Source organism: Erythrolamprus reginae, chromosome 9 (genome assembly GCF_031021105.1).
Source record: "Erythrolamprus reginae isolate rEryReg1 chromosome 9, rEryReg1.hap1, whole genome shotgun sequence".
Classification (NCBI taxonomy): Eukaryota; Metazoa; Chordata; class Lepidosauria; order Squamata; family Dipsadidae; genus Erythrolamprus; species Erythrolamprus reginae.
The window spans coordinates 47,127,219-47,149,597 of NC_091958.1; the positions used below are offsets into that span (position 1 = coordinate 47,127,219).

At 45.7% G+C, this 22,379-nt stretch overlaps 2 protein-coding genes across 2 annotated transcripts in view; one reads left to right on the forward strand and one right to left on the reverse strand.

The window, feature by feature from the left end:
• The window catches only part of SHISA9 (shisa family member 9), a 249,621-nt gene extending 247,908 nt beyond the window's left edge, over positions 1–1,713 (reverse strand). Inside the window, exon 1 of the mRNA XM_070761117.1 lies at positions 1,175–1,713. Coding sequence (XP_070617218.1) covers positions 1,175–1,713 — 539 coding nt within the window. The remainder of the gene's footprint in view (positions 1–1,174) is intronic.
• Positions 1–22,379, forward strand: part of CPPED1 (calcineurin like phosphoesterase domain containing 1) — a 431,035-nt gene that overhangs the window by 364,545 nt on the left and 44,111 nt on the right. The gene's annotated exons all lie outside the window — the stretch shown is intronic.

Consider the following 22,379-nt stretch of genomic DNA (forward strand, 5'->3'; position numbering starts at 1 on the left):
ACAGCCCGGTCCTTGGCCCTTGAGATGATTACACTTGCAAACAACTCAAACCCAGTAGTATTGTTTGGCGAAGAGAAGGGGGCGTAGGTTCGAACTAAGCTAGCCATTGCTCAGTGAGTATAACTCCAAAATAAATATGGGCACCACAGGACTGATCCTGTGCAAGCTTATACTTCCAGGGTGTGTTTCTGTAGAGTTGTAGTTGGACCACCTGGAATGGCATGGTTAGTTATCTCATGAGTCCCATGTTAGGGTATATGCTCTGCTTTGGGTGAGCTTTGGATTGGAAGGAAGGGTGGCTGGGAATTAACAGGAAAGACACACACACACCCTTTTTGAGCCAAAGGAGCAGGATGATAAAGGTGTGTGTGTGTGTGTGCATGCAAACATTTGTGAGTGTATCTGCATGTTGGTGGAATGGGCATACTTTGATTAGTTCCCCCACAGAGCATTTGACCCTATAGAGTTCAATGAGGAATCTTGCTGCACTTCTGGCTACATTAACCCAGTGTTTCCCAATCTTGGCAACTTGAAGATATCTGGACTTCAACTCCCAGAATTCCCCAGCCACCATCCAAAAATGAAGTCCAAATAATGAAGTCCACCATTCGCTGGCTGGGGAATTCTGGGAGTTGAAGTCCAAATATAAAGTCCAAATAATGAAGTCTAGCATTCGCTGGCTGGGGAATTTGGGAGTTGAAGTCCAAATATCTTCAAGTTGCCAAGATTGTGAAACACCGCATTAACCCAATATCTTTCATGGTTCCCATTGTTGCAACTTCTCCAACATCTGCAAGTGTGCAGATGTGCGCATGTGACTTCTTTCCTGTCCTCTTGAGCTCTTGAGGGGCTCTTGGACCACTATGGCACAAGAGGTGTGGGTTGCCTGCCCCTCCCCCCTCTTTTCCAAGGCTCTGTATGGAAGCTTTCCAAAATTGAAGGGGGGGACATACTCCTCGTTACACACACACACACACACACACACAGAGTCCAAGAAGAGAAGAGGCTCACCCCGTCATGGCTGGGAGTCCCCCCCCCCCAAGGCTAAATCAGCAGAAGAGGCCTGCAAGGCAGTGGCATATGGCATCCTATGGCATCTGTGTGGGAAGAGGTGGAGTGAAATTGGGGAGGGGAGGATCCCGGACAGGAGGAGGGGGGAAGGAGCTCCGCTTACCTGGACATGTGTTCCCGCTGGGGCCGGTGTGCTTTCTCCAGCCCCAGTTTGGTGAAGATGCCCACCAACACCATGACAGCGACCACCCCGCAGATGATGTAGACGATGAGGTTGGTCTTGTCGCGGGTGGGGTCGTGGGACGGGTCCATGGGCCGGTTGGTCATCTTGCGCCCGTTCAGCCAGGGGGGCTTGATGTAGTTGGTGCAGACGTCCTGGTCCAGCCGCCTCTTCTGATCCTGGCAGCAGAAGCGGAAGCCGCACGTGCCACAGCAGAACGGGTAGCCCCGGACGCTGCAGTTGAAAGCCTCGTCCCACTGGCCCATCACGTCGAAGTAGCCCCGGCATGCCTCCGGGCTGGGGGGCGGCTCCGAGGCGTCGGCGGGCGGCGGCTCGGCCGCCCGGCTGTGGTTCCCGCCGGAATCGAACAGCATCACGATGCTGCCCAGGTGTTGCCCGACTTTCTCCTGCGCCCGACACAGCAGAGGCGGGAGAAGCTCCGCCGCCAGGTAGCCCAGAACCAAACGGAGGAAGCCCTTCATCCTTCGCAGCGCGCCGCCGGGACACCTGAGGTTGCCTTCCCTGCCGCCGCCGCCGTCGCCTCTGCCGCCGCCGCAATTCAAGGCTCCCGACGCTCCGGCGCTGCGCCAAGGATTGTACATAAAGGGGGTCTTCTCTCGGGCCAGGCACGGTTGGGGCGCTCCTCCGCTCGCCTTCCGCGCAGTTTTCGGAGCGGCGGCTGCGATTCAGCACCGCGGACAGCTCCGGGGTTCCAGCACCGCGGACAGCTCCCGCGCAGCCTTTGCAGGGCCGCCTCTGCCGAGCATGCGAGGTTGGGGGGGGGCGGGGAACCCCCTCCTCCTCCTCCTCCCCCCGGCCAGACCCCCCCGCTACACACCCCTTCCTCGCCTCTTCCCACCTTCTCAAAGCAGGGGAAGGGGGAGTGCGAGCGGCGGCACTTGTAGAGCGTGGATAGGCACCCAGAGAGTGAATGAGAGTGGCCGAAAGAAGGAGGGGGGTGGGGAGGAGCGGCAAGAGTCGAGAGGGAGGGGGGAACTCAAGGTGGGAGGGGGAGAGGACCGACCCCGTCGGGTGGGGGGGAAGGCCGGAGGTTGGGGAGAGGGATCAAAAGGACCCACGCGAGACGGAGACGGGAGGGAGACAGAGAGAACGGCAGGAGGTTGGAGGCAGAAGGCAACGATTGTTGTGCGCGCGTGTGTGTGTTTTTGCAAAGCGCGTGGCGGGGGGCGAGGAGGGTGGGGGAGAAAAAGACTCAAGCCCCTTCGCTCTTCCTCCCCCCTTTAAAGAGTCCCCGCTCCTCGTCCTTCTCCTCCTCCCCCGTCGGCGCCACCATCCCCGCCCCACACCCTTCTCCGCCAGAGCGCTGGCCAAGTTCTCCAGCGGGGGAAAAACTCTCTTGCTAGGAGACGCGCCCCCCCCACCTCCCTGCAAAAGAGGAGGGGCGGAGACTTGGGCTGCTGCAGCTTCCCTAAAAAAGACCCGCATGAGAGTCGGGAGCAGAGCGTGGGTCTCTTCTTGTGCTTCCCCCACCCCCCAATTAAAACGCAAGCAGACACAGAGAGAGAGAGACGCACACGTGCGCTCACATGTCCTGCTGCTAGAGAAGGGAAGCAGCAGGCAAGGGAGTAAAGAGCCAGCGGCAATCTGACGGGGGGGGGGGGGCGGCGGTTGGAGTTGGGAGGGAGGGGAGGCGCCTCTAGTGTCTCTCTTTCTTGCACCTTCCACCAAGGTCCTTTAGAAGGAGCAGCGGTGGAGGGGCGGGGTGAGTTGAGTTGAGGTGAGGGGTGGGGTTGGATCGATGACAAAAAACTGGAAGGAGAAGCCGGGAGAGAAACATAGAAGATTGACGGCAGAAAAGGACCTCAGGGTCCATCTAGTCTGCCCTTATACTATTTCCTCTATTTTATCTCAGGATGGATCTATGTTTATCCCAGACATGTTTAAATTCAGTGACTGTGGATTGACCAACCAAGTCTGCTGGAAGTTTGTTCCAAGTATCTACTACTCTTTCGGTAAAATAATATTTTTCTCACGTTGCATGGGGCCGGAACAAGGGACCGCTTTTCCAACTAAATAACTAAACAAGATTACAGTAAAAATATTGACATGTATACCTGAGACTATTTTAATTGCATGGGAACATTAGGACAGGAATGGTAGGAACTCTGGTGCATTTATGCACACCCTTTACAGACCTCTTAGGAATGGGGTGAAGTCCACAGTAGACAGTTTGAGGTTAAAGATTTTGGGGTTTGGGGAAGAAACCACAAAGTTATAACAGACTGATAAAGGTCACCCCTCAGGGGTCCCAGCAATTCCTTCTTATTGAGGTTGGCTTGGCAGTTCCATCCAGAAGGGAAGCAGACCGTCAACCAAGTTTCCACGGAGATGCCATCCCCCCCCCCCAATCCCCTGAAATTTTACGAGGAAGATGGATCAGAGTAAAAACATCCAGCATGAACTATTTGGCGTTATCCTTGTTCTTACAGCCAACTGAAAAGGCACTGGGATAAATTACTTCTATCTTTCAGCCCAGGCAGCAGAGTTCTGTTGTAGCAAGAAGAATGGGACAATCAATTAAGGCACCATAATTATGAGCTGAGCTGAAAGCTGAGTGAAGTGAAATGGGCTCTAGATGGAATAGTCGTTCTCCAGGGACGCTCTGCCTTCCAACTGCAATCACTATTCCAAAATATCTATATTTCAATATTGAGTTCACGTTCCAAGGTTTCGGGGCATTCCTGAGGAAACTATTTCAGGATTAAATCCAGAAATATTCACTCCTACCCTGGCAATCATTATAAAGAATCAAATCACCCCATTGTGATGAATTTATGTTTACCAACAAGGAAAGGAATAAAGGGAAACTTAGTGTATAGATTTATTTCAAGCTATTTAGCTCTCATCAGCTAGCTATACCCTTCTGGGATTCGAACCTGGGCTGCCTGCATATTAGGTACCTCTACTTACGAACTTAATTCATTCTGTGACCAGGTTCTTAAGCAGAAAAGTTTGTGAGAAGAAGCAATTTTTCCCATAGGAATCAATGTAAAAGCAAATAATGTGTGCGATTGGGGAAACCACAGCAAGGGTGACTTCTCCCCGCCTTTTCTGGCCCTGTTTCCTCCCAGGAGATTCCTAGAGAGGCCCCATGGAGGCTTCTCCCTGCCTTTTCCGGTTACAGTTTTGGCCTATTATTTAGTATTTATTTATTTATTTATTTATTGGATTTATATGACGCCCCTCTCCAAGGACTCGGGGCGATTATTAAGTAGTTGCATTAACCTCTAAGCCACAGGATTTCCTTGCTTTGTCGGCTACAGAGGAGATATTAAGTGGGCTTTTTCCCCCCAATGAGACCCATCTATTAAGGCACCCTGGTCTGACAAATTATGGGGCCGAGTGTATTGATAGACCGGTCTTGGGAAAACACACTTCATTGTGATTTTCTTTCTTCTTTCTTTTTTTCTTTTTTCTTTCTTTCTTTCTTCCTTTCTTTCCTCCTTCCTTCTTTTTTATCTCTCTCTCCTTCCTTCCTTCCTTCCTTTCTTCCTTCCTTCTCTCTCTTTCTTTCCTTTCTTCCTTCTTTTTTTCTTTCTTTCTTTCCCATTTTCTCTTTCTTTTTTTGAAGTGGTGCTTCTGGTGTAATGGTAGCCCTGGATTTATGACTGCTGTTTGGACCAGAATTTCCATTGTTAATGGAATGCAGTTGCCCTTGGTTTAATTACATTTTTTTTGGTATGGTTATCAAGCAAATCACCATAGAACAGGATATCAAATGTATGCTGACTCTGTAAACCAGCTGTCAGGGTTCCAAATGAAAGAAAATTCCAAGGCTTGAGTTTCCTCAAAGTTCCCCTTTAATCTGAAAACTTCCATGGACCGGAGGGAGTGTGGTTGTTGTGACCTGCCAGCAGCCCATGTAGCTGATAGTGGATCCATAGTGGATAGTGGGTTCTTTCTGCGCCAGCTCAGGAAGCTCAAACTGCCCAAGGAGCTGCTGATACAGTTCTACAGAGGAATCATTGAGTCTGTCATCTGCACCTCTATCACTGTCTGGTTTGGTGCTGCAACCCAACAGGACCGACACAGACTTCAGAGGAGAATCAGAACTACAGAAAAAACAATTGCTGCCAACCTGCCTTCCATTGAGGACCTGTATACTGCACGAGTCAAAAAGAGGGCGGGGAAAATATTTACTGACCCCTCACATCCTGGACACAAATTGTTTCAACTCCTACCCTCAAAACGTTGCTACAAAGCACTGCACACCAAGACAACTAGACACAAGAGCAGTTTTTTTCCGAACGCCATCACTCTACTAAACAAATAATTCCCTCAACACTGTCAGACTTTCTACTAAATCTGCACTTCTATTCTACTAGTTTTTCTCATCATTCCTTTCACCCATTTCCTCCCATGTTGACTGTATGATTGTAACTTGTTGCTTATATCCTAAGATTTTTATTAATATTGCTTCTTCATTGCTTATTTGACCCCTATGACCATCATTAAGTGTTGTACCATATGATTCTTGACAAATGTATATTTTATTTTATGTACGCTGAGAGCATATGCACCAAGACAAATTCCTTGTGTGTCCAATCACACTTGGCCAATAAAAATTCTACTCTATTCTATTCTATATGGGCCATGCTATACATGTGCAGAAGCAAAAAAAAATCACCGAAATCTTGGTCACGAGCGGATCCCCTCCCATGATTTTGCTTCCTGTGTTTGCGCAGAAGGAAAATCTGACTCGGACATGCCCGGGAGCGTAGCAGGGTTGCGGAGCTCCCCGGGAAGCACACCGGTAACAGCTGGTAAGTGGAATCCGCTCCTGAGCCGATCCCTTCCGAGACGAGGCCGATGAGCTGATGCGCAAGTGGCCTGTGCAGCTGGCATCCAAGTGCTATGTTTTCTCTGGTCCGTAGCTGCAGCAGATCAGTGGTTTTACGCATTGCCTACATCCCATACAGGTGCAAATGGGGGTTTCCCTGTTTTGTGCTACTGACCCGTGCCAGTATGCAGCCCATGGCTTGGGGGACCACTGCTATAAACTGCTTAGAGACGGCTGTAAAAGCACGATGAAGCGGTATATAAGTCTACGTGCTACTGCTATTTTAGTGCGGCGCTTATCAACTTCAGCAGCTTTCAGACCGATGGATTTCAAGTTTCAAGTTTTCAAGTTTTATTGGATTTATATGCTGCCCCTCTCCAAAAACTCGGGGCGGCTAACAGCAATCATAAACAGTATACAATAATAATACAATACTAAAAGCGAATTAAAACCCCTTAATATACAAAACCAAACATACATACAAACATACCATGCATACAATTGTAACGGCCTAGGGGGAGAAGAAATCTTAATTCCCCCATGCCTGGCGGCAGAGGTGGGTTTTAAGTAGCTTACGAAAGGCAAGGAGGGTGGGGGCAATTCTAATCTCTGGGGGGAGTTGGTTCTAGAGGGCCAGGGCCGCCACAGAGAAGGCTCTTCCCCTGGGTCCCGCCAAGCGGCATTGTTTAGTTGACGGGACCCGGAGGAGACCCACTCTGTGGGACCTAACTGGCCGCTGGGATTCGTGTGGCAGAAGGCGGTCCCGGAGATATTCTGGTCCGATGCCATGAAGGGCTTTATAGGTCATAACCAACACTTTGAATTGTGACCGGAAACTGATCGGCAACCAATGCAGACTGCGGAGTGTTGGTGTAACATGGGCATATTTGGGGAAGCCCATGACTGCTCTCGCAGCTGCATTCTGCACAATCTGAAGTTTCCGAACACTTTTCAAAGGTAGCCCCATGTAGAGAGTGTTACAGTAGTCGAGCTAGTTCAACTGTCAGAATTAACCCAACCCAGGGTTAGGCAAAGATGGCTCTTCTGTGATATGTGCACTTCAACTCCCAGAATCCCTGAGCCAATCATGCTAGCTCAGGAATTCTGGGAGTTGTAGTCCACATGTCATAGAAGAGCCTACCCCTGACCCAACCCAACTAACGCAGCCAGCTATGCAGAGTTGACGTCCACCCATCTTTAAATTGCTTAAGATTGGAAAAAACCAACAACCTGCAATAGCGATTCCCTCCCAAAGAAAAAAAAATTACAACTTAATAAAAGACTTCTGAGCTTTCTAATTCTTTCAGGAGATCTCTTCTCCCCGAACAAAGCACAGTAGAGTCTCAGAGGCCTTTTCTTAATAAAATGAACTCTAATATGACTTAAAAAAACAAGAAAGCAGAATTCCCCGCATTAAACTGCCGGTGAGTACAATCTTATGGGGTTGGGGATTTTTTTTTCTTTTGTCTTAGAGCCTTGCAAACAAATGGAAAAGCACGAGAAACCCTGAAGAAATCAGTACACATGCACAAATACACCCAGGCACAAAACCCCAGGTTTTCTTCCCTTCCCCCATCTTCCCTTGTTTAGCATCCAGTCAATCTGCAGAATATCAGTTAAATTAACTCTGAGAGATTTGTTTAGCTGGTCTCCAGGGTGATAACTGGAGTTGCAAGCGGCGTTCTCGGAGGAAAGGCACAGGGGCCAAAATATTGGGGAGGGAGGGAGGAAACAGCAGAACAAAAGCAGGGAGATTTCCTCTCTCTCTCTCTCTCTCTCTCCCCCTCTTCTTTCTTTCTTTCTTTCTTTCTATCTATCATCTATCTATCTACCTATCTACCTATCTACCTATCTACCTACCTACCTATCTATCATCTCTCTCTCTCTCTCTCCCTCTTCTTTCTTTCTTTCTATCTATCTATCTATCTATCTATCTATCTATCTACCTACCCACCCACCCACCCACCTATCTATCTATCTATCAATCAATCATCTACCTATCTACCTATCTACCTATCTACCTACCTATCTATTTATCTATCTATCATCTCTCTCTCTCCCTCTTCTTTCTTTCTTTCTTTCTATCTATCTATCATCTCTCTCTCTCTCCCTCTTCTTTCTTTTTCTTTCTTTCTTTCTTTCTTTCTATCTATCTATTATCTATCTACCTACCTACCTACCTATCTACCTACTTACCTACCTATCTATCATCTCTCTCTCTCCCTCCCTCTTCTTTCTTTCTTTCTTTCTATCTATCTATTATCTATCTACCTACCTACCTACCAATCAATCAATCAATCAATCGTCTGTCTGTCTGTCTGTCTGTCTATCTATCATCTCTCTCTCTCCCTCTTCTTTCTTTCTTTCTTTCTTTCTATCTATCTATCTATCTATTATCTATCTATCTATCTATCTATCTATCTATCTACCTACCTATCTATTTATCTATCTATCTATCTATCTATCTATCAATCATCTATCTACCTACCTACCTACCTACCTACCTACCTATCTATCATCTATCTATCTATCTATCTATCATCTCTCTCTCTCTTTCTCTCTTTCTCTCTCCCCCCCCCCCCCAAATAGCCCTGGTAGTTTGGATGCCAGTGAAAGTGATTGGAGGTTGTGAGAGATTTAGATTTAATTGGATTTGTATGCCGCCCCTCTCCGAGGACTCGGGGCAGCTCACAGCATGTACAAAAAAACAGAAAAACAGTAATAACAATCCAATTAATACTACACTAAAAACAATCTTTAAATTTCTAATTAAAGAGCCCCAACATTTGCGACCTTCAAGGAGAGACTGGACTGCCATCGGTCTCAAATGGTGTAGGAACTCCTGCTTGAGCAGGGGGGGTTAGACTAGATGACCTACAAGGTCCCCTCCAACTCTAATTAAAATCTAAAATCTAAAATCTAAAAAAAATCTAAAATCTAAAATCTAAAATCTAAAATCTGAAATCTAAAATCTAAAATCTAAAATGCCCTGGTAGTTTGGATGCCAGCTGGGGTGACCGTCCCCAAAAGACGGGCGGGAGGGGGGATGAGTCCAAAGCAAATGGTCAAATTAGGCCTGATTCCCCCCCCCCCCTTGATTTTCAATGTCTGCACAGATTGTTCTTGACTTATGATCATTCATTTAGTAGCCGTTCAAAGTTACAATGGCCCCGAGAAAAGAGATTTATGACCAGTCCTTGCGCTTACAGCCATTTCTCAACATCATCCCACATGATCAAAATTGGGGATGTTTGGTGGCTTTTTTCACCGCAAATCGGTCCAAAATTCATGAAAAAAGATGGCGGTGAGCATGAACCGGCACAGACATAACCGGATGCATGATGCCAAAATTACATCAGCAACGGGTCGCTAACGGTTTGAGCGATCTGGTCCAAAGCAGGAGGAACCCACTCCTGCGCCCCCTTGATCTCTGTCAACTCTAGTTCCAGCTCATCCTCCTCTGCAGATTCAGGCTCCAATGAGGACATGACAGCAAGAGAGAAAAATGTTGGCCTCCATATGGTAGATTAAGGTGGTCCCAATTTTCAGGCCATCAAAGAACACAGTTGTCTGGACACCATCAAAGCTGACCACCAACCAGAGCATAGAAGAACTTAAAGGAGTAGTTCAAGATCAGAAGATGTGGAGAGACCTGGCCCATGGAAGATGCTTAGTAACATGTTTCCGAAGAGACTTCAGATTCCCCCTTGACTTCACTTGTCGGAAGGTCACAAAAAGGGATTACATGACCCTGAGATGTTGTATGAGCCCGGGATGTTGTAATTTTGAACGGTCACTCCGACAAATCGTTGTAAGTCAAGGATTCCCTGTAAATCTCCTCTAACGTTTTGACCTGTCCAAAGTAAAATCTGGGCTGCCCTTCAATTCGACTTTCCAAAACTCAGTTCCCCCCTTCCCCCAGCTTGGGTAATGCAGGATCGCCTTCTACCTGCAAGGAGCTATCCATCATTGTTTTGGTATCTCTTACACGAATTGTGTCAGCCTGCTGAAAACAATGGCAGCACTGGGGAAATCATGCATGTTCTAGTCTTTCAACTCAGGATATAAATTAGTTTTGCTGTTTTTGTCCTACGGAGCTGCTTGAAGGAAAGCGATCTCTGGACTCCAGAACAAAGGGCCAGGAGAAAAGGTTTTGTCACCTGAAACTAAACTAAATTGGATTAAATACCTACCCTGAGAAATCAACCAGACTACATTGTGATCTAACCATTAGGGATCCCCAGTGGAGGGCGGCAAAAAAAAATTCTACCACACTGTGGACATGGCTTATTTTGTGGGTGTGCCATGCCATGCTCTCATCACCTCGAGGTTCGACTACTATAATGCTCTCTACGTGGGGCTACCTTTGAAGAGTGTTCGGAAACTTCAGATCGTGCAGAATGCAGCTGCGAGAGCTATCATGGGCTTTCCTAAATATGCCCATGTTACTCCAACACTCCGCAGTCTGCATTGGTTGCCGATCAGTTTCCGGTCACAATTCAAATTGTTTGTCATCACCTATACAGCCCTTCATGGCACCGGACCAGGGTATCTACGAGACTGCCTTCTGCCGCACGAATCCCAGCGACCGATTAGGTCCCACAGAGTTGGCCTTCTCCGGGTCCCATCAACTAAACAATGTCGGTTGGCGGGACCCAGAGGAAGAGCCTTCTCTGTGGCGGCTCCGACCCTCTGGAATCAGCTCCCTCCAGAGATTAGAACTGCCCCCACCCTCCTTGCCTTTCGTAAACTCCTTAAAACCCACCTCTGTCGTCAAGCGTGGGGGAATTGAAATACCTCCCCCTGCCTATGTAGTTTACTGTGTATGATATGACTGTATGTATGTTTTTAATATATTGGGGTTCCTTGTTTTTAGACTTTTTAAAATGTATTATTGTTATTTTAGAGTTTAACTATTAGGTTTCTCACTATATATTGTTTTTATCGTTGCTGTGAGCCGCCCCGAGTCTACAGAGAGGGGCGGCATACAAATCTAATAAATAATAAATAATAATAATAATAATAATGTGACCAGGTGGGAGTGGCTTGACAATCATGTGACCAGGGGGTGGCTTAAGGTCATGTGATTGGCTTAGAGGTGGCCAACTTGACATCACTCATGTCAAGGATTTGAGTTATTTTCTATTCTATTCTATTCTATTCTACTCTACTCCCTGTTCTGTTCTGAGAAATGGTCCAAGAATCTGCAGAAATTGGGACCTTCCTTGTTTTCTTCCTGCCATTATTTGATGTCAAGAACAAAGCATACATTGTTTAAAATGAGTTGTTGGCTTGGAAACCACAGTTAAAGTTGTGCCTGGCCACTGAGTGTCCGGCAGCTCAAGTGTTCGTGCATGTCCTGAATTTTTCTCAATTATAAGGTTATTTTTTGGTTCGGCCCTGTATTTAAAAACGAAAGTATTTATCACAGGAGGAAAGTTATATATTCTTCTGATGCTGTAATTTGCTGAAGAAGGAGAAAGGGGGTAGGAGAAAGGGAATATTATCCAAGGACAAATAAAAATGGATGTGTGGCAAGGAACATTTTTCTCTCTCCAAGTGCTCAAAATTATGTTCCTAATTCCCGTATTTTGTTACACAGTGAGGGTTGAGTATGAATAATGAATCCGCAGCTCACCGTCAAAAGTATGGAGGGAATATTTTAAATGTTTAATTATTCAAATGAAGGAATTAACGTGCCATCCTCCCCTTCACAGTTCTGCTAGTGATCTCGGGCTCCGTGGAAAAGCTAATGAGGAACATGGGAGGGGAAGATAATAAAGATGGAAGCAATGAGAAATTTAGGAGCATATATATATATATATATATATATATATATATATATATATATATATATATATATTATATATATAAATAAATGAGAAAAACCTAATGACTTCCAAGTAAAGATATTTGGACTTCTAGAGTATCCATCTTTCTTCCTTACAGATCCCAAAGGCAACATGAGCAGAGATTCGATGCTTGGTTTGGAAGGAGATTCATTTTGTAAAAGAGAAAAACAAGAATTGGAGATAGTTAGGAGGAACCTAGAGTGTTACCGGGGTCGCCCAGAAAGTAATGCACCACATTTTTCTTCTTCAACGATTATTTATTGAACACAATGAAACTTACACACCAGAAAGAATGATGTTTCTTCTACACTCCCTATTTTTCCACATAATCTTTGTCCCGTTCTATGGCCTTCCTCTAGCGAGACACAAGGGCGTGTAAGCCCTGTCGGTACCTGCTGTGGTTGGCTCTCAGCCAGGCCCTCTGGCAACAGACTTTGAGCCTGATGAACTGGGACCATCTGGGCATGGTCGGCCTGTTTGGCTGTCGGAGGAGTCAGAAAGCGAGCCAGAGGAGGAGGGAGAGTCTGGGTGTGAGGAGCCTATAGAGGCTATAGAACCTGAAACTGGGGATTTGCAGCCCTCAACTGGGGTTTTTTAAGGTCTGAGGATGAGGAGATAAGGGACCCGATTCTGAATGTATGGGTTTGAAGGATGCAGGGGTGGCAGGAGCAGTTAAGGAAGCTCAGAAAGAGGCTCAGCTGTGTATACTGTGTTTCCCCGAAAATAAGACACTGTCTTATACTAATTTTTGCTCCAAAAGTTGTGCTATGTCTTATTTTCGGGGGGTGCCTTATATTCTGATCCTTCCCCTTTAATTCTTGGAGCGTTAGTACGCTCCACTTGAAAAGCCTTACTGCCCCCGCTGCCGCCAATTTTGCTGCCGCCGATTTCGGAGCCGTTGGGCCTCTCAGCTGTTTGGCGGCCCACGTGTCTTCTGTCGGCCGCCACTGCACCGCCGCGACCAACAGAAGACACGTGGGCCGCCAGACAGCTGACAGGCCCAGCGCCAGCGAAATCGGCAGCAGCGAAATCGGTGGTGGCATCGGAGGAACAGCTCCCGACGCTGACCAGCCCAACCTTTGCTGCTGCAGACAGGTAGCCACCCATCCGTCGGGCTGTCTTCTGCCTCTGGATCTGAAGGCACACCCATGGCCACTGAGGGCTCTTCCCCAAGCGGTGCTGGCGCCGAAAAAAGACAGGTCTGGCAAGGGGGCTGAGCCTTGGCTGCCGCTGCCCAGATTACACCTCCTGCCCCCGCGGCGGCCAACAGAAGACACGGTGGTAAGATCTGTGGCAGCAGAGGTCCTGTGAGCCACCTGTGAGCCACCAAGCAGCTCAGTTTTGGGGTTAAGTAAAACCAGGCATGGAGGAGGGAGGGGGGAGGAAGAAAGGAAGCATATTATGGTACCGTATGTTTTTCCACCACTACGCCTTATTTTCGGGGGGTGCCTTATATTAACCAATTCTGCAAAACCTCTGACATGCCTTACTTTCGGGGTACGTCTTATTTTCGGGAAAACACGGTAGTCTGCACTCCCAGAGATTATATAAGGATGAGTAGTTGGAGGGTGCTCTTTGCAAGAAGCCAACATTCATGCCTCCAGAGAAGAGCCTATGAAGAGTGTTTTTGCCTGACAAACCGGGATGCAATACTGGACATTCACGGGGTTAATAATACTGTATTGTGAGAAGACTTTTGGCTGAGAAGCAAGTGTGTGGGACTTTATCTTATCAAGTTGGCCTCACACCTGGATTTCGGCAGGGAAAAAGACATTGTTTTGGTTCGCATTTGTGCAGTTCGACAAACATCTCATAAAAAGGCTCTTGTTCTGTTTGAAACTTGTGTGTTAGAGTTTTAATATGGGGCTAATTACAGGCCGGCTGCTATGCAAGACAGAACAGGTATCACTCTTTGTTCTGGTCATGAAGCCATTTCTGCACTGTGCAAATCACTTCTAATGGCCTCACCCTCTGTGCCCAGCGACTAATCGTACTTCTGTCGACTGCAGATTCTCCATAAACTGCACACAAACGTTGGTGAATGTTCCCAACAGTTTCTTTCTCCGCAGTGAGAAATTCAATGACGACACGCTGCTTGTAACGTACATCACTTACAGACGCCATTTCGAAGCACTGCTGCTGCTATGCTGTCTGAAGAAACGCAAAATTTATACACGCACTCCTCATCTTACAAACTTAATTGGTTCCGGAACAAGGTTCTTAAGGTGAAAAGTTTGTAAGACAAAACCATGTTTCCCATAGGAATCAATGGAAAAGCCATTAATGCGTGCAAGTCCAAAACTCACCCCCTTTACCAGCCAAAGTGCCCGTTTTTGCGCTGCTGGGATTCCTCTGAGGCTCCCCTCCATGGGAAACCCCACCTCCAGACTTCCGTGTTTTTGCGATGCTGCAGGGGAATCCCAGCAGGGGAATCCCAGCATTGCAAAAATGAGTGCTTCACTGGCAATGGAAGTCCGGAGGTGGGGTTTCCCAGCGAAGGGAGCATCAGTGAAATCGCAGCATCGCAAAAAACCCGAAGTCCTCCAAACCCCACCTCCGGACCTCTGTGTTTTTTTGATGCTGCGATTTCACTGAGGCTCCCCTCGCTGGGAAACCCCACCTCCAGACTTCCATTGCCAGCGAAGCACCCATTTTTGCGCTGCTGGGATTCTCCTGCTGGGATTCCCCTGCAGCATCACAAAAACACGGACGTCCGGAGGTGGTGTTTCCCATGGAGGGGAGCCTCAGGGGAATCCCAGCAGCGCAAAAACGGGCGCTTTGCTGGCAACGGAAGTCCAGAGGTGGAGCATCCCAACAGTGGTGGTGGGTTTGTAAGGTGAAAATAGTTTGTAAGAAGAGGCAAAAAAAATCTTAAACCCCAGGTTTGTATCTCGAAAAGTTTGTATGACGAGGCGTTTGTAAGACGAGGTATCACTGTATATCTAAAGTTTCGCATTCATACTATTGCTGGGGGGAAAATGTGGTGCATTACTTTCTGGGCGATCCTCCTAGCAACCACAACAGCAAATACAGAATACCAGGGACCAGCCAAGTTACCTACAATCCCAAATGAAAGCATCGACTTTTGTCCTTTCTCCTCTTCGATCTTGACATGGCAGCGATGTTCTGTGACCAGAAAAGGGCACAGAAAGCTCCAGTGGTTCATTGATCTCGAACAAAAAAGACAGGAAGCCAAGACTCTGTCTTCTTCCTGATGCCTTGGGGAGATCCGGTGGGTCACCCTGGGTGACTTCTAAGGTTGAGCCTCTCCCGGCATCTGTCCGCCAGAGAACTCGGCCACGAGCCGGCTGTTTCAAAGACCTTAGAAGTGAAAGAAATCCAATGTTTTCCTCACCGGAGGGAAATCCAATTAAACCGAAAATTGGATTGGAAGTGCTTGTTTAATTTAGAAATGCATTTTTGAGATGAAATATTGGCAGAGGAAGAAGCCAGGAAATTGTCCGGTGGGATAAATTAGGTGGGAATAGCAGGGCTTTCTTGAGGAGGGATTTCCATCGTTCGAGAAGGGGGGGGGAAGTTCCCCAGGTGTTTTACAAGGACCCCATTGAAATAATCCTATGGGAAAAGAGCAAAGCATTTCATAGGCGGCTGGGCCAAAACACTCCTCAAAGTTTTTCATTCACTGTGGAGCCTAACAGGAGAAAAGTACAGGCACGCCTCGGTTTATGACCACAATTGAGCCCAAAATGCCTGTTGTTAAGTGAGACATTTGTTACGGGAGTTTCGCCCCGTTTTACGACTTTTCTCGCCACCGTTGTTAAGTAAATCACCTCGCAGAGTAATTGCTGCGAAGAAAAAAGAGGATGATGGCGTATTATGTATACAGTGTTCCCTCGATTTCCGCGGGGGATGCGTTCCGAGACCGCCCGCGAAAGTCGAATTTCCGCGAAGTAGAGATGCGGAAGTAAATACACTATTTTTGGCTATGGACAGTATCACAAGCCTTCCCTTAACACTTTAAAACCCTAAATTGCAATTTCACGTTCCTTTAGCAACCATTTAGATTATTACTCACCATGTTTATTTATTAAAGTTTATTTTAAAAAAATATTTATTAAAGGCAGACAAAAGTTTGGCGATGACATATGATGTCATCGGGTGGGAAAAACAATGGTGTAGGGGAAAAACCTGTGAAGTATTTTTTAATTAATATTTTTGAAAAACCGTGGTATAGACTTTTCGCGAAGTTCGAACCCGCGAAAATTGAGGGAAGACTGTACTTACCTTTAAATCACTCAACAAATGCCTCACTTAACAACAGAAATCTTTGGGCTCAATTGTGGTCGCAAGTCAAGGGCAATCTGTATGTTTTTATTGTGTTTATAGTCCATCTTTATTGTTTTATAAGTGACTTAGGATGGCAAACACAGATAATATTCCTTCTTCCTCCTCTTTTTCTTCACAGCAGTCATCTTGGGAGGTGAGTTGGGCTGAGAGAGAGGGAGAGAGTGACCCAAAGTCACCCGGCTAACTTTCATAACTAAGGTGAAACTAGAACTCACCATCTTCTGGTGATTGGCCCAAAGTTACCCAGTTGGCTTTCATGGCTGGGGCAGATCTAGAACTCAGAATCTCCTATGATTTGCCCAAGGTCACCAAGCTGGCTTTCATGCCCAAGGTGGCACTAGAACTCACCCACCATCTCCTGGACAGTGGCCAAAATCACCCATCCAGCTTTCATGTCCAAGGCAGAACTGGAATTGGGCACTAGATTGTGATTAGTCCACAGTCGCTCAACCGGCTTTTGTGCCTAAGGAAGACTAGAACTCACAACCTCCTGAGGATTGATCCAAAGTCACCCAGAAATGGTACAGAGAAGAGCAACAAAGATGGTTAAGGGACTGGAGGCTAAAAGATATGAAAAACAGTTGCGGGAACTGGGTAGGTCTAGTTTAATGAAAAGAAGGACCAGGGGAGACATGAGAGCAAGTGATCCAGTATCTCAGGAGTTGCCACAAAGAAGAGGAAGTCAAGCTACTCTCCAAAGCACCTGAGGGTAGAACAAGATGCAATGGGTGGAAACTAACCAAGGAGAGAAGCAACTTAGAACTAAGGAGAAATTTCCTGACAGTCAGAATGGTTAATCAATGGAACAGCTTGCCACAAGAAATTGTGAATGCCCCAACACTGGAAGTTTTTAAGCAGATGTTGGATAACCATCTGTCTGAAGTAGTGTAGGGTTTCCTGCCTAAGCAGGAGGTTGGACTAGAAGGCCTTCCAAATCTGTTATTCTATTCTATTCTATTCTGCTCTGCTCTGCTCTGCTCTACTCTACTCTACTCTATTCTGACAGCTTTCATGACTAAGGTGGGACTAGAACTCCCCGATCTCTGGTCTCTGGGCCAGCACTTTAACCACTGCACTAAATTGTATTGCCAACTCTATCATTAGACGGAACCAAAGCACTTTTCAACACAGGGTGATTTTAGTGCAGATCATTCCTTCTTTCTTTCCTCTTTTTGAGGGCAAACCACACACAGCATCACTGGGGATTGATGGATTGGTTGGCTGGTTGGTTGGCTGACTGATTGATGGTCAACACAGCATCCCTCGTGCCCTTGTGTGCGTTGGCTGAAAGGTTGCCAGGGGAATGCCAGGCAGACACTTATAGGCACTGCAGAGACGGTGCAGGGACTGTTCCGTTTCGGAATCTGGTGGCAGAGCCAGACGAGACAAAGACACAGCCTGGAGTTGGGAGATAGTACACAAGATACTCAGAGGCAAAAGGGAAGAAGGGGGGAGGAATCAGCTTCTCTCCCTCGCTCTGCTTTCAGCCGAACAGATCATGCCGCTTCTGTCTGCAGGCTGTTAACGTCCATATGCCTGCCAGAATTTGACAACAATGAAAATATCCCCTGAATGCTATAAACCCATCTGGAGAAGTGGGACTCGGTTAATTTGTTAGTTTTGATTGCCTTGCAGTGACAATTAAGTTTCTCCCTCTCTCTTTCTCTCTCTCTCTCTCCCTAAAAAGGTCCTGCCCCTTGAATCAAAGTGAGCAGAATATATTTCCCAGGAGGAAAGCCTGCCTTGTGTTCTTAGTATCAAAAAAAAAGGGGGACAAGAAATCCAGTTTGGAAGATTCCTTGCTGCTTTCTGAGCTCGGCTGTTGCCTTGCAGACATTCCATTATCCCAGTAGGTAATATCATCAGGGCTAGAAAAGAACCGGGTTTGCAGAGGGGAGGGAGGGGAGGGGAGAAGAGGAGGAGATGTTTGGGGTCCTTGGCACTCTCTGAGCTATTTATTTTCTTGCAGAAAAGGTTATTTTCCTGCAGACATTTCATTACCAAACTGAGAAACATCACCAATGCTAGAAGGGAATGTGGGGTTTGTGGACAGGAAAAGGAGGAGGAGCGTTAGTTTTACCTGACACACCTCTTCTTGTAGGGTGGAGCTAAACATCCAAGAAGGGGATGACACTAGGAATTCAATAGGAATTGAATGGAATGGAATTTATTTATTTATTTATTTATTATTTATTTATTTTGTCCAATACACAATGAGGGTTTTAGTGGGTATATATCTATATACACATAATAAAATACATGATGAAGGTTATAGAGGAGATACTCATAGTAAAATATATCTAAGAAATAATAGAAAAGAAGATAAAGTAATAGAATATATCAATGAAAGAATAGAAGAAGAGATATAGGAATAGAAGAAAGGTATAGGAGATATAGGAGAGCAATAGGACAGGGGACGGAAGGCACTCTAGTGCACTTGTACTCGCCCCTTACTGACCTCTTAGGAATCTGGATAGGTCAACCGTAGATAATCTAAGGGTAAAGTGTTGGGGGTTTGGGGAGGACACTATGGAGTCCGGTAATGAGTTCCATGCTTCGACAACTTGGTTACTGAAGTCATATTTTTTACAGTCAAGTTTGGAGCGGTTAATATTAAGTTTAAATCTGTTGTGTGCACTTGTGTTGTTGTGGTTGAAGCTGAAGTAGTCGCCGACAGGCAGGACGTTGCAGCATATGATCTTGTGGGCAATACTTAGATCTTGTTTAAAGCGTCTTAGTTCTAAACTTTCTAGGCCCAGGATTGAAAGTCTAGTCTCTTAGGGTATTCTATATGGAATATTAATTCCATATATGCTCACTTTGATTCAAGGGGCAGGACCTTTTTAGGGGAGGAAAAGAGAGAGAGAGAGAGAAACTTAATTGTCACTGCAAGGCAATCAAAACTAACAAATTAAATGGAATAGGAATTGAATAGGAATAGAAAAGAAAAGAACAGGACAGGACGGGAAAGAACAGAATTCTTTATTGGCCAAGTGTGATTGGACACAGGGCAAAGCCTCATGTGCCTTCCAATATAGCTCCATGTGCCATAGATTCACCATCACGGCCCTAAACCTTTGGGATACCTTGGTTATCCATTCCTGGCTTAAACTGTCTCCCAAAAGAAAATAACCAGATTTGGATAGTGACCTAACAGGGAGAAATACCCCCGCAGGGGAGGGAGGGATTTCTCTTCCTGATAAGCCAAGGTATCCAAAATTTAGGATTTGAGTCTCTCTCTCTCTCTCTGTGCAAACCGATGAAAGCATAATAATGGATTGGTTCGGTTACATCATCCCTTTCTTCTGCTCATGATTACCGCATGGCAAAGGGTGCATTGAGGTTCCTTGAGCAAGCGGAGGCTGCCCACGCTCCTGTGATTCAGATAAAAATCAATTAGCGTGGATTAGCTGTGGAAACAATCAATGCCGGCCTAGTGTTACACTCTGGCAACCACCACAACAAATAGAGGAGGCCTGGCAAACCAGAAGCAACGCGGTCTTGGGGACACAAAAGCCATTAACGGCACCGTGAAATGACCCCGCATTTCAGGTGCACATTTGTGTGTGTGTGTGTGCCTGTGTATAGACACTGCAAAAAGGAGCAAACTGGATCCCTAATCCATCTCATTATGGTGACTCATTCACACTTATATCATCGTACGGCACTAGGGTGTCCCATTATCCGAAGAAAGTTTTGTCTCTGCGAACGCTGCGGAAGGCGACTGAACGAATGCCAGCGTGCTGTCACAGATGCCAGCTTCAAGGAAGGATAAGGAGGGTTGGCTTTAATCACTTCACCAAAAGCACCAGATGGCTGTCATCCTTGCAAGGCGATGGAATCGGCTGGACAGAGATTATGTACGGGAAGCAAACAGACTCCGGAGTGTCTTCCCCAACCCCCCCAGCATTTTACCATGAGACTGTCCACAGTTGACCTCTCCAGATTTTTAAGAGTAAGGGGCATGCACAAGTGCACCAGCATGCCTTCCATCCCCTGTCCTATTTATAATAATAATAATAATAATAATAATAATAATAATAATAATAATAATAATCTGCTGCAAAAAGATCGCACAGACTGACTACAAGCATAGACATGATGCTGTGGCACAGATGATCCACTGGAACTTGTGCCGGAACTACCATTTACCAGTGGCAAAGAACTGGTGGGATCATAAGCCCGAAAAAGTGGTCGAAAATGAGCAAGCAAAACGACTGTGGGACTTCCGACTTCAGACTGACCGAATTCTGAAGCATAACACACCAGACATTGTGATCGTGGAGAAAAAGAAAGTATGGATCAACGACATTGCAATCCCAGGAGACAGCAGAATTGAGGAGAAGCAGCTAGAGAAATTAGTGAAATATGACGATCTAAAAATCGAGCTGCAACGACTCTGGCATAAGCCCGTGAAAGTGGTCCCAGTGGTACTTGGCACGCTGGGCACAGTACCAAAGGATCTCAGCGGACATTTGAAAACCATCGGAATTGACAAAATCTCCATCTGTCAATTGCAAAAGGCCGCTTTACTGGGATCGGCAAACATAATTCGCCGCTACATCACGCAGTCCTAGGTGCTTGGGAAGTGCCCAACTGGTGATGAAATACGAAATCCAGCATAGTGATCTCGTTTGCTTTGTTGTACTGACATAATAATAATAATTTATTAGATTTGTACGCCGCCCCTCTCCTATTCTTCTTATATATCTCTTATTCCTTCCCTATATCTTTTCTTCTATTCTCTCATTGATATAAATCCCTCGCTACTTCACGATTCATCTTTCGCAGATTCGCTACTTCACGGGTTTTCAAAGCTATAGTACTACTGTACTCTATTAAAGAAACTGGTAGGATATCACATGTAGTCCCAGCTGAAAAACATTATAGAATGACTGTTTGATGCAAAGGGTGGGTTTTAAAAGTCCAAACACTCATTAAATTAAATACATAAAAAAATATATTTCCTCTACTTCACGGAAATTCGTTTTTCACAGGTGGTCTTGGAATGCATCCCCTGCGAAAAAAGAGGGATCACTGTATTGTATTCCTATATCTTTCCCTCTATTCCTTCATCAATTCTTTCTACTATGAGCATATCCTCTGTAACCTTCACCATAAATAATAAATAAAATAAATAAATAAATTAAATAAAAATAAAATAAAATAAAATAAGCAGTCCTCAAGTTACGGACTGCCATTAGAATCAGCATTGCCACTGTTATTTTTTATTTTTATTTTGTCATGTCTTTTTATTGATTGTTCACATTTTACATATCATAACATTCCTTTTATTTTACTATTTACTATTTGGTTTACACGCTGTTCCACTCCGAGGACTCGGTGCGGCTCACAACATATAAAAAGAACAATGTGATACCAAATCCAATTACAAATACAAATCCCTAAAATGGTCACCTAACATCAAAAATGTCATCAAAAAAAGCACCACAAAGAATGTTCTTTCTGCGCCAACTCAGGAAGCTCAAACTGCCCAAGGAGCTGCTGATCCAGTTCTACAGAGGAATCATTGAGTCTGTCATTTGCATCTCTATAACTGTCTGGTTCGGTTCTGCAACCCAACAAGACCGACACAGACTTTAGAGGATGATTAGAACTGCAGAAAGAACAATGGCTGCCAACCTGCCTTCCATTGAGGACCTGTATACTGCACGAGTGAAAAAGAGGGCTGTGAAAATGTTTACTGACCCCTCGCATCCTAGACATAAACTGCTTCAACTCCTGCCCTCAAAATGTCGCTACAGAGCACTGCACACCAAGACAACTAGACACAAGAACAGTTTTTCCCCGAACACCATCACTCTGCTAAACAAATAATACCCTCAACATTGTCAAACTATTTACTAAGTCTGCACTACTATTACTGCTATTTTTTTCTCACCTTCCTTGTGGTTTCCCCAATCGCACGCATTATTTGCTGTTACTGTACATCGATTGCTATGGGAAAAATTGCTTCTCCTTACACACTTTTCTACTTAAGAATCTGGTCACAGAACGAATTAAGTTCATAAGTAGAGGTACCACCGTACTTGGTACTTTTATCGTATCGCCTTTTGAATAAAGCATTGCCACTGTTGTTAAGCAAAGCGGTTGGTAAGTGAACCAGATTTGATTTTATGATATATATATTTTTTGGCCAAGGTTGTTCAAAGAAATCACCACAATT